This window comes from Sardina pilchardus, chromosome 8, assembly GCF_963854185.1.
Source record: "Sardina pilchardus chromosome 8, fSarPil1.1, whole genome shotgun sequence".
Taxonomy (NCBI): Eukaryota; Metazoa; Chordata; class Actinopteri; order Clupeiformes; family Clupeidae; genus Sardina; species Sardina pilchardus.
Window position 1 is genome coordinate 3423445 of NC_085001.1, and position 15269 is coordinate 3438713.

At 41.6% G+C, this 15269-nt stretch overlaps 2 protein-coding genes across 2 annotated transcripts; one reads left to right on the forward strand and one right to left on the reverse strand.

Moving 5' to 3' along the window:
* Nucleotides 1–1017: 1017 nt before the first annotated feature.
* On the forward strand, nt 1018–7742 carry LOC134088452 (tripartite motif-containing protein 16-like). Its single transcript, XM_062542416.1, has 6 exons — nt 1018–1610; nt 2281–2376; nt 2624–2857; nt 5026–5185; nt 5337–5396; nt 6803–7742. The coding sequence occupies exons 1-6, from the start codon at nt 1020–1022 to the stop codon at nt 7327–7329; spliced, it is 1668 nt and encodes a 555-aa protein (XP_062398400.1). The 5' UTR covers nt 1018–1019; the 3' UTR covers nt 7330–7742.
* A 1478-nt stretch (nt 7743–9220) lies between these two features.
* Nucleotides 9221–14419, reverse strand: LOC134088460 (major histocompatibility complex class I-related gene protein-like). The gene is made up of 7 exons (XM_062542425.1): nt 14294–14419; nt 12461–12721; nt 11998–12256; nt 11574–11861; nt 11189–11302; nt 10620–10658; nt 9221–10256 (listed from the first exon to the last, which is right to left on the reverse strand). The coding sequence occupies exons 3-7, from the start codon at nt 12206–12208 to the stop codon at nt 10216–10218; spliced, it is 693 nt and encodes a 230-aa protein (XP_062398409.1). The 5' UTR covers nt 12209–12256; nt 12461–12721; nt 14294–14419; the 3' UTR covers nt 9221–10215.
* Nucleotides 14420–15269: the final 850 nt, after the last annotated feature.

Sequence of the window (15269 nt, forward strand, 5' to 3'; positions counted from 1 at the left end):
CCCCAATGTATAATCAGTATAATCCCCTCACATCTGTGAACATACTGCATGTCAAATAGTTGAAATAGGCATAATTATTTCATTATCATATTATCAGTGTCTTTGCAATGGCAGTCAGTCACAACAGGTCCTGTTTAAGTCTGAACATGCTTTATATATCACCCAACACCATACAATAGTTTGTTATAATCGCAAATAGGGCTTAACCTCTTTCATCTCCCAAGGGCAGCTATTTAATGTGTCAAATATTTAAAACAATCTTTCACTATGGCACATTCCTCTTTTCAAAATGATATATATAGCTTAACTATAGGCCTATGCATAGTCCTTGTAAATGTTTTTTTTTTTAATTATTATTATTTTTATTGTCATGTGATGATTTCTGTCCCGCAACAAATTCCTTGTTTTTCCAAACATTCCATTGCATTGTGTTGATGTGTTTTTTTAGTCCTCTGCTGTGACCATTGTAGGCTAATTGTTTTATACTAGGCCTACTAAATAAGTCCACTAGGTGGCATAATTAGAATGCTTCTTATATAAAACCCATGAACAGATGTTATCCCTGTGTCATTGTAGGCGGTAGCCTACTTTGAATTCCTACATTCTGAGACAAGCAGGCCTAGTTTACCTTGAAGGGATGTGCCCTTTCACATCCACAAAAAAATGGACTAGTCTGCTCTATTTTGTTTAAAGATAATCTGTGTTTATCCAGGATCAACTCTGTGATTATTCACATTGTTTCACATGTAGAGCAAAAATACAAAAACAACTAGGCTAATCATATTGCAAAACGACTAAACTCATAGCGCTAATGGTAATGTTTGTCAATAATAGGTGTTTAATAGCAACCACCAACCATTGGACCATAGAGACTGGACGGTGACTACCAATCAAATAACAAGGAAGTGTTTTGCGATGCACGCCCATTATTAAGAAACGAAACTAGGCTACTGCGCGTTGGTTTGGCACAGTATTGTAGCTTCGTAAAGTTCTAGTCCTTGTTTGCGCTTCAAAGAAGAATGGCAGACGCGACTCAAAGTAACCTGGACCTTTTTACATGTCCTGTTTGTCTTGATCTCCTTAGGGATCCAGTCACTCTTCACTGTGGACACAGTTACTGCACGGGCTGCATTAAGGACTGCTGGGATCAGGAAGATCAGAAGGGAGTCTTCAGCTGCCCCCAGTGCAGACAGACGTTCACTCCGAGACCCGTTTTGAACAAAAATAATATCTTTGCAGAGCTTGTGGAGCAGATCAGGAATAGCAGAATTCGACCTGTTGTTCCTGCTCCTGTTGTATGTGCTGGAGCTGGAGATGTGGAGTGTGACGTCTGCACTGGGAGAAAACTCAAAGCTGTGAAGTCCTGTCTGGACTGCCTGTTGTCTTACTGTGAAACTCACTATAAAGTTCACAACGATGTTAATCCTGGACGAAAACACAAGATGGTGGATGCCACTGGTCAGCTACAGGAGAGGATCTGCACCCAACATGAGAAGCCTCTGGAGATATTCTGTCGGACGGACCAGAGTTGTGTTTGTTTTCTCTGTATGGTGGATGAACACAAAGGCCATGACACTGTGTCAGCGTCTGCAGGGAGAAAGGAGAAACAGGTAAGGACAGGTGCTGTAGCCTATAACATTGCTATATGGTTTAACTGGTATGAAGCAGGCTAGACTCATCAAGTTAGAGAGCAAAACAACAACAATAAGAACAACAAAGGCATAGAATCCCTTCTCTTAATAGACCCCATTCACGGTTCATGTCACGTCACAAAACAAAACAAAAAAAAGCCTACTGTAGGCCTACTACTTTTTTGCGAGTAGCCTACACATTGGGCTTGTCAACCAGATAGCCATATGTCAAGCTAATGAATCTCTGGCCACTTTACTAACGTTGTCTTCTGTTATCAGTTCAGGATCAGACAAACAATCGCCATTAGCTAATTTAACTAATTTATTAAGGTACGGGTTGTGGGTGACAATGACAGTGCACACCTTGACAGCTCAACATGCAGGTCTATTAGCTGCTCCATTTTTCTGACCCCATGCTGCACACACACCCAAACTAAGCTCTGGATGTTTACAAATACTGAAGGGGTCTATTGAAGTCATAATACCAGATGGTCACAGTCTGTAATGACAGCCGTCTTAGTATCTCATCGGTAACATTAAAGATCAACACCTTAGTGTTCATGAGCAGTTTGCGCTTGAGGAAATGTCTAACAGGCGTAGCAATTCTATGATAACTGCAGTGTGGATGTGATGCATTTGTTCAACATAGACACACTTGGGAGAGACCCAGAGGAAATGTCAGCAGAGAATCCTGGAGAGAGAGAAGGAGCTGCAGGAGCTGAGGAAGGCTGTAGAGACTCTCAAGGTGAGTACTGCTCACAAGAGAGGACTACAGCTGCCGAGATTGGAGCTGGCTGCTGTAGGAGCCATTTTAGGCCTCAGTTAGTGCTCTTGTCCAGTTATGGGACTAGCGCTTTCTCCCAGTTAGGAGTAGTGCTCATTCACTTTCTAGTTCCTCTCAGCCACACTGTGGGTAACAGGCTTTGTGGAAGAGCTGAGTGAGGGCTGCTTCAGATGGATCATGTGTCTGTGTGTGTCTCGTTACGTATTAGAGTTCTGCACAGACAGCAGTGGAGGACAGTGAGAGGGTCTTCACTGAGATGATCCGCTCCATTGAGAGAAGGCGCTCTGAGGTGACAGAGCTGATCAGAGGTCAGGAGAAGGCTGAGGTGAGTCGGGCTGATGAACATCTGGAGCAACTGGAGGAGGAGATTGCTGAGCTGAAGAGGAGAAATGCTGAGCTGGAGCAGCTTTCACACACAGAGGACCACATCCATTTCCTCAAGGTAACTGCTGATAGGTTATGAGGGCACAGAATGTGCTGATGGCATTAATTTACCTTATTAAGGACTCTAACAGACCCCTTGACCTTTCAGATCTGTAATGAATGTTTTTGTTCCACTCACAAAAATTGAGTATGAGTGTTAGGTTGTTGTTTTCTTGACTCTCAAGATGGAACTTAAGATAACAATGAATGATATTTATCATTTGTTGTATATTGTATATCTGCAAAAAATACTGTGATCTATGATCTACTGAGGTCTAGTTTATATGATATACAGCTCCCTCCACAATTATTGGCAGCCCTGGTTAAGATGTGCTCTTTAGCTTCTAATAAATTCATTTTTTTCCAAATAATATAGGACCACAATGAAAAAAAGCGTAAAATCCAACCTTTAATACAAGTGTATTTATTTAGAAGGAAAAAAATCCCACATTAAGAAATAATTATTTTACATCAAATCATGTGTGCCACAATTATTGGCACCCCTGATGTTAATGCTTTGTACAACCCCCTTTTGCTAATAAAACAGCACCTAATCTTACCTTGTAATGTTTCACAAGATTAGAGAAAACAGAAAGAGGGATCTTCGACCATTCCTCTTTGCACAAAATCTCCAAATCGTCCAACAACCTCTGCACTCTCCTCTTCAACTCACCCCACAGGTTTTCAATGGGGTTGAGGTCTGGGAACTGAGATGGCCATGGTAGGAGCTGGATACGGTGTCTGGTGAACCATTTCTGTATAGACTTGGCCATATGGGCCCCAGCCGTGGCGCAACGGGCTGGGGCACCTGCACCGCACGCCGGCGACCCGGGTTCGATTCCCGCCCCGTGGTCCTTTCCAGATCCCACCCCTGCTCTCTCTCCCAATCGCTTCCTGTCATTCTCTCTACTGTCCTGTCCAATTAAAGGCATAAAAAAGCCCAAAAAATAACCTTTAAAAAAAAAAAAAAAGACTTGGCCATATGTTTAGGGTCATTATCTTGCTGAAAGACCCAGTGACGACCCATCTTCAGCTTTCGGGCAGAGGCCACCAGATTTTTATTTACAATTTCCTGGTATTTCAAAGCATTCATGATGCCATGCACCCTAACAAGGTTCCCAGGCCCTTTGGAAGAGAAACAGGCCCACAGCATCACTGATCCTCCCCCATACTTCACAGTGGGCATGAGGTGCTGTTCTGCATACTCATCTTTTTGTTACGCCAGACCCACTTAGAGTGGTTGTTGCCAAAAAGCTCTAACTTTGTCTCATCTGACCAAAGCACACGGTCCCAGTTGAAGGCCCAGTACCGCTCCAGACGTTTGTGCTTATGATTTTGAGTGAGAAAGGTTTTTTTCCGTGCATGCCTCCCAAACAACTTGTTGGCATGTAGATAGGGCATGATGGTTGTTTTGGAGACTTTGTGACCCCAAGATGCAACCATTTGATGCAATTCTGTAACAGTGAGTTTTGGAGATTTTTTTATTTCTCTTACCATCCTCCTCACTGTGCGTGGTGGCAAAATAAACATGCGTCCTCTTCCAGGCTTGTTTACCACTGTTCCAGTTGTTTTAAACTTCTTAACGATTCCTCTGACCATAGATATGGGCAGGTGTCTGAGTGGCTATTTTCTTATAGCCATTGCCTTACTTGTGAAGGTCAACACACATCTGCCTTACTTGAACAGTGTGTTCCTTTGTCTTTCCCATGTTGAAGAGAAATGGCCTCTGTGTCATGTCATATTGATAGCCCAGGGAAACAGGATGTTAAGAATTACTAATTAAATGTTCCTACATACTCTGATTGACTTTGTAAACTACTGTAGAAATGACAGAAATGACAGAAATACTTTAATTACATTTATTTCCTAGGAATTGTTAGGAGTGCCAATAATTGTGGAACAGGTGATTTTATGAAGAATAATTATTTCTCAGTCAGGGATTTTTTTCCCACCTTAAAATTCTCTTGAGTTGAAGGTTACATTTTTCTACAATTTTCAGTGTGAGAGTATGCTTCTACAATAAAAAATGTATTAATTTTAAGGCTTTTAACGCACGTTAACCAGGGGTGCCAATAATTGTGGAGGGCGCTGTATCCCTAATATCTGATTTCTGACTAGTGCCGTATGCTCTGTAGTGATATTGTCTTTCTTTGTCCTTCTCTCTCTGTGATGTGTATCTCTATTTAGACATTCCAGTCAGTGAGCAGCACACCTGAGACTAAAGCCGTGTCCAGTACCCGTGTTAACCAAAGCCTTTCTTTTGATGCTGTGAAGAAATCTATCTCCTCACTAAAGGGGCAGCTGGAGGATTTCTGCAAAGATGAACTTATGAAGATATCTGCAGCAGGTTGGTCACACTCCTGATATTGTTATTTTATGTTATGATATTATTTTATATTATTATATTTTTTGATATTGAGCTGAAACTTTTCTGTGTACAATTACATCACATATTTAAGTCAGTGTTATTTATGATCTGATTCTCTCTATCACAATAGTGACTGAAGTCCAGGTTATGTTGCCTGCTGAACCTACAACCAGAGAGGATTTCCTTCAATGTGAGTCTCAGTTCATGCAGCACATTATTCCAAGTCAAGTTTCATAAAAAAGTTCAACATTTCAATATGGGGTTTTCAGGGGATGGATAGATGAAGCAAAGTATTTTCCAGACAGTCATGCTAGCAGAGCAAGTGTTGCACATTTATTTTGTTTAGCCACCAGTGCAAATTCCACCATCAGCGTATGTCTTATATGACGTTCTAAGAAGAAGTTGTGTTGTACATCCCACCACACAAATTCCACAATCAGTCTATGTACAGTACATGTCTTAAAAGGAGGTTTAGGAGGAGATGGAGCAGATTAGCTGTGTCCCGCTCACATCTATCACCCACTTCATTTAAACTCTCCTCATCAGACGCAGTACTTGCTTTGGTGCCCTGTCCCAACCCACCACCCCCTACACCATCTAGTTTAGCATTGATGTAAATAATGATTCTTCTAGAAACAAGTCAAAGGCACAAGATCATTCAGGAAGATTGGTAAAGCTTAGTCTGTTTGTTCAGCTTCAGAGAAGACATCAGCTGAGAGATGGATAATGAACTCATATAGATCAAACAGTAATGTAGCCTACTATAGTACAAGACAGGTATTCCAAAGAACCTACATTTCATGGATACTTTAGTCAACCAGCCGTACTGATACACGATTATGTCAGGATGAAAAGAAGAATGCAACAAATCTATAGAGGTAAACACGACACCCTCAGAAATGCATTCATCTTAGTGACAGTGTTTTGTCCTTGGTGGTTCCAGTATGAGAAATGAGAGTGAGATGGACGGATGAGGTGGTGTTGCAGGCTGAACACTAGAGAGTTGATGAAGGAATTCTGAAGGACAGATGTGAGACTCATTAACAGCAGAGCAGATGCAGATGTGTAGATTTAGCCCAGTCCAGCCATTCTGCTGCCAGGGCCAGAGTCCACACAGAAGGGATGTGCTCCAGAGAAGATGGACGGGTCACTGCTGTCCAGTAGCATGCATCATTAAAGCTTCAGTCTGTGATTCTGGCCACACGTTATTATATGAACTGAACAGCCAAACAATGTGCACCCTTCTCTTTGTGCTCCTGGAGCAGCATGTAGATGAGCTGAATGGTGTTTGGAGTGTACAGCAGTGCATAGTGTAGCCAAAGGTGGCTGCAGGAGTGTGTGTGTGTCTGGCCCTTCAGTATGCTGGGGGTTGTGTAGCCAGGAGAACAGTAGAGGTCTTCTTCATACACATTTATGATTTGAGAACACAAAGACAAAACTAGAATACACACATCACACACATATAGAGGAACCCGACATTCATACACACCTGGGTGAATATATACAAAGTCAGTCACACACACACACACACACACACACACACACACACTTAACATTAAAGCATTCTGTCTTTTGTGTTGTCTTCTCCTTCATCAGACTCCTGTCACTTCACACTGGATCCAAACACAGCACACAAACAACTCTGTCTGTCTGAGGGGAACAGGAGGGTGCAGAATTGTGCTCAGGTCCAGCCATATGCTGATCATCCAGAGAGATTTGATTTCAAACCTCAGGTGCTGTGTAGAGAGGGTGTGTCTGGACGCTGCTACTGGGAGGTTGAGTGGTGTGGGCAGTATGTTGATATAGCAGTCTCATATAAAAGCATCAGCAGGAAAGGACGGGTAACTGAGTCTTGGTTTGGACGTAGTGACCAGGCCTGGCTGCTGCGCACCACCAGCTCCAGCCCCCGCTGCTCCTTCTGGCACAATAGTGAAGAGATTAAACTCCCTCTAGTGGCCAGCTCTAGAATAGGAGTGTATGTGGATCACAGGGCAGGAACTCTGGCCTTCTACAGCATCTCTGACACAATGACCCTCCTGCACAGAGTCCAGACCACATTCACCCATACACTCTACCCTGGGTTTTATGTGTATAGTGCGTCATCATCAGTGAAGCTGTTGTGAGTATCGTCAGTTGGGTATTGGTCTGGTATGAGCTGCATGGACTCCTCACAGATACATTGAGGAAAAGGAGGGGTACTGTATGTACAGTAGTGCAGTGTAACATAAATGTCCAGTTCAGTAAAATGGTCAGTAGAGTATTGTAACGTAAACATTAAAGTTTGCATGTTTGCTTTAAGGTTGTGGTTCACTTCTACTCAACTCTTACACAAGTGTGTGTTACCCTTTGCACCCTGACAGTTGTATAAACTAATCAGCTTCAGTTAAGGCAAACAGTTTTGAACTTGTTTCTTATTTTACTACTTTGATACAGACAAATAAATACTAAAACACTCTGAATGTAATCAGCTGTGATTGTAAAGTCAGCGTCTGATTGTCCTGTTTGTCGCTGCAGAAATAAAGGTTTGTTTGCCATAGTGTGTCCTACTGTGTCTCCCTGTTTTGGGCGTTTTTGGCTTGTTCTACACGTTCTTGATCTCTGCTCCCTCCATCAGCCACTTGTACTGTAGCGCTCCTGAATCTCTGCTCCCTCCATCAGCCACTTGTGCTGTAGCGCTCCTGAATCTCTGCTCCCTCCATCAGCCACTTGTGCTGTAGCGCTCCTGAATCTCTGCTCCCTCCATCAGCCACTTGTGCTGTAGCGCTCCTGAATCTCTGCTCCCTCCATCAGCCACTTGTACTGTAGCGCTCCTGAATCTCTGCTCCCTCCATCAGCCACTTGTACTGTAGCGCTCCTGAATCTCTGTATGTATTGGAGAATGTGTGTGTGTGTGTGTGTGTGTGTGTGTGTTGTACATCGGCCTGTGACTATGCTAGATGGTATATTAAGTGTTTGTGTGTATGTGTGTGTGTGTGTGTGCGTGAAAGAGAGAGAAAGATATGTATGTTGTACATCAGTGTGTGAGTATGTGTGTGAAAGAGAAAGAGAGAGGTGTGTATTGTACATCAGTGTGTGAGTATGACGGACGTGTTTCTGAAGGGGCAGGACTCGTTCTGCTGTCCGATCCGTCTGCAGCTGTTGATGGACCCGGTGGCCGTTCCCTGTGGACACAACTCCTGCATGTGCTGCAGCAGCTGCTACTGGGACCAGGACCAGCAGAGATGCTGCTACAGTACAGCTGCCCCCAGTGCAGACAGACGTGCAGGACCAGCAGAGATGCTGCTACAGTACAGCTGCCCCCAGTGCAGACAGACGTGCAGGACCAGCAGAGATGCTGCTGCAGCTGTCCCCAGTACAAAGTGACTTACAACATGACAAACATTTAAGCTTTTAAGAGCACTTCTAACAACAAATTAAAAATTAGTGTAGCATAGTATAATTCACTGGAAGTGGGTTACTTCAGTTAGCATGTAGCTCTAGTTTTAGCAATGGGCTATAGCTATAGGGTAACCTGTGTACCGTACGCTAATTCACTTCCAGTGAAATCACTTCCCTCATTGACTTCTATTCCTCATTTAACCCTCATTGACATCAGATGTCAGATGAGATCAGAGTGGTAAGAGTGGAAAATGCTAAATTAGGAACCGGACTGTGAGAGACCGCAATGGCCAGCTCACGAGTTGGGATGTGAGCTTGGGGATGTTGGTGGAAAATAATGGCCAGGAGATGTAGTTCCAGTTTCAAACAATGGTGTCAAACTATTTATTAGATAATGAAAATGTGCAGAAATAGCAATAGGCTATTATTTATGAAACAAAACACTTTTAACAAAAGAAAACAAAATAACTAAGGCAATCAGCCATTCAAGGTACTCACACAGAGCATAGAGCTTTACCTCACATCAGGATTACTGCTCTCTCTCTCTCTCCCGCGTTCGCACGTGATAGATAATTTTACTATGTCTGATAAATAATTTTGTATGTTTGTGCGCAAATAAAGACAAGGACCAGTGAATTCCAAGGACAACACAATTGTATTATCTTTGCAAAGAGAGAGAATGATACAACACAAAATGGTTCATACCAGACTCTGATAATTTTAGTCTGGGGCCTCCTTTTATACCAGGGTTGACGTATCTATACAAGAGTTTACGTATCTAGGGTCTCTAGTTTGCCCTTTGACATGATCACATGGCTAAAACTTGGACAATAAGCCCTGGCCTTTGTCCCACCAAACATGTGTCCGAGAGAACCTTTCAAACAGAACATTATTTCTGAATCAACAACAAATACAGAACTTGTGGTCAAGAACTTGGGCCTAGGGAAACTTTCGGTTCCCTTAGATAAATCAGGTAAAAGGGACTACACAACAGTGTTGAAACCTTATCTTGTGCACAAAAGTACAAAGTGTACAAAAACATCTGATTGGCACATTAAGATACAAATGAACAGACCTCTCCATGAAAAAGATGAACCCTCGGCCACAAAGCACGACCACACACAGAACACAGTCTACACATGCAACTACACTCTTCCCCACTCACGATGGCCAACAATTCCCCCATCCAATGGAAAGGAACACACATACCATCAATCACTGTAGGGGAACATAAATACCCGATCAACAATTGTAACTTGTAATATGCTTTTTCAGATTATCAATATAAATGAGAATACATGTTTCAATAATTTCTCCAACAGCACGGTAGGCTAAAGTCTTTTAGGGATATTTCAGTTTCTCACAGGGACAATTCATAAAATTTCAACAAATTCTGTTGTATAGTTTTATGATGGTTGTTTACGGTTTGTTATTTTCTTAATGCTAAAGGGCTTCTCCTCGTGGCCCTGGGTTTTGACCCCTATGTCTATGGTGTCCCATCATAACTCTAAATATCAGAAAGTCTACAGTATGAGCCCAATTCACATTTTGATTTGACGGTGGGACAGCCCTTAACCCCTTCAGAAATGTGTCTCTCTGAGGCGGTGATAGCCGCAGGTCTTCACAAGTCTTCAAGAATTTGCATCTGTGGTTGATACACTTGTGTATTCCTCTGAAAGAACATCACAGTTTGGAAAGTAATTACAAGAGTTACACAATTCAATTACTAAATAAGTGTTATACTGTAGCAATCAATTACAGCTACTGGCATATTACTAAATACTAAATAATTCAGATAGTTGTATTACTTGCTACATTTGCAACAAGGAATCTGTAACCTCACATTTCAAATGTGGATCTGAATCAAGAGGCAGATTCACTAATTAGGATCACTATCGCCATTGTGGCAAGGGTATACATATGGATATGCATATGGGAATAGATGAGTAGAGAAATAATGCACACAATCAAATCTGAGCAAAGCTATCATGAGCAAATCAACACAAATATCAATAAACAGTCTTTCATTTCTCACCTTCTGTTTTCACCTGCAGAGAGGTCTGTGAGCCTTGACCTGAAACACCATTCAGAACCATTTGTCTCAGAACAGGGCAGGTGAATAGTCAGATCATTCAGATAATTCCATGAACACATGTTAATCATAAATCATAATCATAAAGTGTTATCTTTTCAGACAGTGGGCTAAACTGTGCTAGTTAGCCTACTGTCCAGAGCTTTATTTGAGTGCATGAATTCCATGTATTGTGTTTATCCGAACAGAATATAAGCAGATAAAAACATAAACAAACAATCTCGTTTTCACTGTTGTGTCATGCCTATTGTATGGCCCAGTGTCACATAATCATCTGTTAGGCCTACAACTCCACTGGAATTCAATCTCAAAATGACAGTTTTGGTAGGAATCAGCCCTGCAGAGTTTTTTTTACCATATGTCAGAGTTAAATAGCATAGCTCACTGTGTGAGTAGTTGTACTATTCTGTAGCTATTGATTTGTCACATGTACCAGTTCAATAGTACTCACTGTGGTAAGAATAACCTAGAGGTCTCAGCTAAATCTTTAAGTGAACTCAGTGCTATTTCACCTGTTTGGGTCCTCCTCCACATGATAAAGCCAAAGACTCCAGCAAGACACAGTAACCCAGCAGCAGTAAGCACGGAGGACACTATGGAGGTGGTGACTGAATCCCACTCATGATCTGCCCAGAGAGAGAGAGAGAGAGAGAGAGAGAGAGAGAGAGAGATTTTATTGTTATTTGAGAGAAAGTTATTTTATTACGTAACTATGTTGATTACAGAAAGTAGTTCAAGCCAGAAAGGGAGAAAAGAAAGAAAAACAAAAAAGGGTAAAATAATGTGACATAAATAAATAGCATCTGTAGGGTCTTCGAGAGGTACCCAGAGAACGAAAACTACAAACTACACTATAAAGCACAGATCCAATATTCAATATTTGTACACCAATAATACCTAAACTGATGTCCAGCTTGTTGTCCAGGCTGAGGTGTTCAGCTGTGCAGGTGTAGTGGTGATGCTGTAGTTCCTCTGCGCTGACCTCCAGGCTCTTCCTCATCTGGTACGTCTCATCTCCATTAGGTAGCAGCTCCCCCCCAGTGACCTGGTGGTCAGACACAGACTGGCCGTCTCTGAGCAGGGTCAGGTTGATGTGACGGGGGTAGAAACCAGTGGCCAGGCAGGTCACTTTGGTCCCTCCAGAGTCTGGGAGTGTCTTCTGGAGCAGCCTGACTCTGGGCTTCACTGTGAAATGTTGTCATACATACAGTACAGTAGTCATCCTTAAAATGTTAAAGGAGAATGCAATACTGAATCTCAATAATGTCCACAGAGTACTGAGGTGTTATATATATATATATATATATATAGGCTATCTTACTCTTTTTATGAACACGGTTCTTCTCTCTCTCCTTGTATTTCTTCAGGAGGTTAATGCAGTGGGGATGGAATAATGCATAAGCTATATGCACACCCCCAGGCCAGGTATTGTCCATTGTGTCTGGCCACACCCAGTCAGTATGAAGGCTGTCAGATTGTGGATCGTAATAGCGGGCATCTCCAGCCTCCCCGTTGAATGCGTCTTTGCTCATTAAAGTTCCTACGTCGTCATTTCCCTCTAACTGACATCCCGCAGCTCTCTGTAGCACATGAACACCTCAGGAATCACAAGAAACACAGGTGTTGGGACATTACAATCCGCAGCAGTAGTTTTGACCGGTTTCATCACACACACAAACTTTTATTTTCATTTCTCTTTGCATTTCTAATTTATTATTCAAAATAAGAAGCTCCATCTCACTACACTTTCTACACAATAACTGTTGTTTAATATTTTAACTCACTGTTTGTGTGGTTCAGAATCTGTGTCAGATAAGAGACTCTATTTTTCATAAGTCTGTAGTTGAATGCCAACTGAGGGGTATATGCCAGGTCTGTGGCATCGGGTGGTATCTCTGTGCCATTCACACCTCTGTTTACAAGCTTGTTGTCATTTGAGTTGTAGTATCCAATCGGAATGTCATCCAGCATAAATATAGTCTGGAATTCTGGGAATGGAGTCTCGCCATTTATAAATGTATGAAACATCCAGAAAGAATGAGAACCTGTAGAAGAAAAGGTGTATAAACTTGGTGAAATGCAGAGTGGTAGAGTGGGCCACCATTAAAAATAAATAGATAAATAAATAATAATAATAAAATATATATATATATATATAATCAATGTTTCTTGTCTTTATAATACCATACTGTCTTCCCATTAAATTAATGTATGTTGTCTTGTGATGGTGAAGTGAATGTTTTTGCAACAGGCTAAACGAGCAATAGCCTTTTTTTCAAATAAAATTTATATGTGGGCTGTAGCAAGCTCTGAGAAAAAATAAGCAATATGTTCTTCACTAAGGTAACAAGTCACCCGATCAATATCATGGTTGATTGTATTTAGAGAAAACGATCAGTATCTTGCTGCGAAACATTAAATGGCCATATGCCTATACAATAGCATAGCATAATGGGTTAGGCATAAGACAAAAATCACAATTCTGGGTGGACACAGACACAGCCTACCTAATATGGACGTAAAATGAAACAGAAAGTTGTTGACTTGAAGCACAGTTTGAAAAAGTCTGTTCGCTGAGATAAGCCTACACATTATTCATGTGAGATGGTCCACAATAATAATGATAGGGGCCTAAATGATCATGTTTTTGCATGACTTGTTTCATTTTTACCCTCCAAATGGAACAAAGGGGTCATGCACTTTTGTTAGATTTGTGTATGTGACGCAAAGACACACTTTCATGTTTCCAGACTTGCATGCCCAATGTTAAATTTAAGTTAACATGGGTGTATAGAGTATGCAGAATTGGTGTATATCGGGTAAGTACTGTAGCTTTACTGTTTGCTTGAGTGGTTGTAATTAGCCCAATGTCCATTTATTCATCTTCAGCTCTAAAAAAAAGTCAGATTTTTAAATTGTGTGTGTGCGTGTGTGTGTGTGTGTGTGTGTGTGGGGGGGGGGGGGGCCTTCCTGATTGCCTTCAGATTAAGTGCAAGTTAACTAGTACGCGACAAAACCCCCTGGAGTTCCTGTAATGTTTCTGTTTCAGCTGCTGTTTCAACTGACTGACTGAGATTGCGCAGTAATGACAAAAAGATTACTACTGTATGCCACTTCCACTAGTTCACATTTGTTCTTTGACAAAAAGTAGATTTAGATTGTTTAACATTAATCACTCTTCTAAAGTACAGCTAGTTGTTTTGAAGTTAACAGATGGTCAAAACAACTACAATGTGCAGTTAATCTTTAACTTTACAGTTTCTGTAAAGATTAACTTATCTTTCTATCCATGAGGCTTCAATTTACGTGTATAGCCTGCGATAGAACTTGGCTAGAGGTAACAATGTAATCAGATGACATCATATAAAACAGAGCGCTAAAAACAGTGCATATGAACTTATATAGGTGAATTTTCCACAGCTGTCAATGCTTCTCCAACATTGTTTGCACCTCCAACAACATGGTTTTGAGTGGTGTGTGAAGTAAGCTTGTGTTAAAGAATCCAGACGAAGGCGGCAGAATACCAGTGTGTGTGTGAATACCAAAATGTCACGAGCAAATCCCCTGAGTGTACCAATCAGTGCAGTGTTTTAAATAATCTATGAAAGCAGCCTTACCTGATTTCAAAGTCAAGAACACCTGGAATGAACAGAAGAGGAACAGTAGCCTCAACATGTTGATGCATGTATGAATTGTTGCTTTCAGTTCATCTTAATGGAATATACGTTTCTGCCTCTTTCACCAGCGGGATTTAAGAGATTATATTCTTTGCTCTAACGTTTTGTTAAAAAGACTCCACCCACACTCCAGATTGGATTTTGTTTCCTTGTTGTTATATTGTCATCTTTATAACAGGTCATCCCCCCCCCCCCCCCCTCGTTAACCTTCGCCCTGCCCTGTAAGTTTAAAAACAATAGATAGTTAGTTATGAGAGCTTAGACCGCCGCGCAGAAAAGCGGCCACCGCCAAACTTTTCCACAAAGTTGGGAGTATGGAATTGTTCAAAATCTCTTGGTTAATGCTGAAGCATTCAGGGTTCCTTTTACTGGAACTAAAGGGCCAGGCTCAGCTCTGGGATGGCCCTTTTCTGTTCCAACATGAACATGATGTGTATCAGGGCGCAAAGCAAGGTCCATAAAGGCATGGATGACAGAGTTTGGTGTGGATGAACTTGACTGGCCTGCACAGAGTCCTGACCTGAACCCAATAGAACACCTCTGGGATGAATTAGAGCGGATCCTGAGAGCCAGTCACCTCATCCAACATCAGTGTGTGACCTCAAAAATGCGCTTCTGAAAGAAAATCCCATAAACATACAGTACTCCTAAACCTTGTGGAAAGTCTTTCCAGAAGAGTTGAAGCTGTTATAGCTGCAAAGAGTGGACCGACATCATCATAAACCCTATGGATTAAGGATGGGATTTGATTGCAGTTCATATGTGTACAAAACAATTAGTCAAAATTGATATAATGTTAATTCAGTATATCTGCTTTGTAAAACAAAGAGGGCGTTGAAGCTAACATTATTCACAATGCGAATGGCTCTTTTCTGGACTGTGTACACCGGCTGTAAGGTGGTTTTATTGGCTTTAC

Excerpts from the sequence above, each read along its gene's own strand:
- LOC134088460 (XM_062542425.1), bottom strand. The coding sequence starts at position 12,208 with ATGAGCAAAGACGCATTCAACGGGGAGGCTGGAGATGCCCGCTATTAC. Across the intron at positions 11,862-11,997 it reads GAACCGTGTTCATAAAAAGA|TGAAGCCCAGAGTCAGGCTG; the intron begins GTAAGATAGCCT and ends AACATTTCACAG. Across the intron at positions 11,303-11,573 it reads CAAGCTGGACATCAGTTTAG|ATCATGAGTGGGATTCAGTC; the intron begins GTATTATTGGTG and ends CTCTCTGGGCAG.
- LOC134088452 (XM_062542416.1), top strand. The coding sequence starts at position 1,020 with ATGGCAGACGCGACTCAAAGTAACCTGGACCTTTTTACATGTCCTGTT. Across the intron at positions 2,858-5,025 it reads ACCACATCCATTTCCTCAAG|ACATTCCAGTCAGTGAGCAG; the intron begins GTAACTGCTGAT and ends ATCTCTATTTAG. Across the intron at positions 5,186-5,336 it reads TATGAAGATATCTGCAGCAG|TGACTGAAGTCCAGGTTATG; the intron begins GTTGGTCACACT and ends CTATCACAATAG.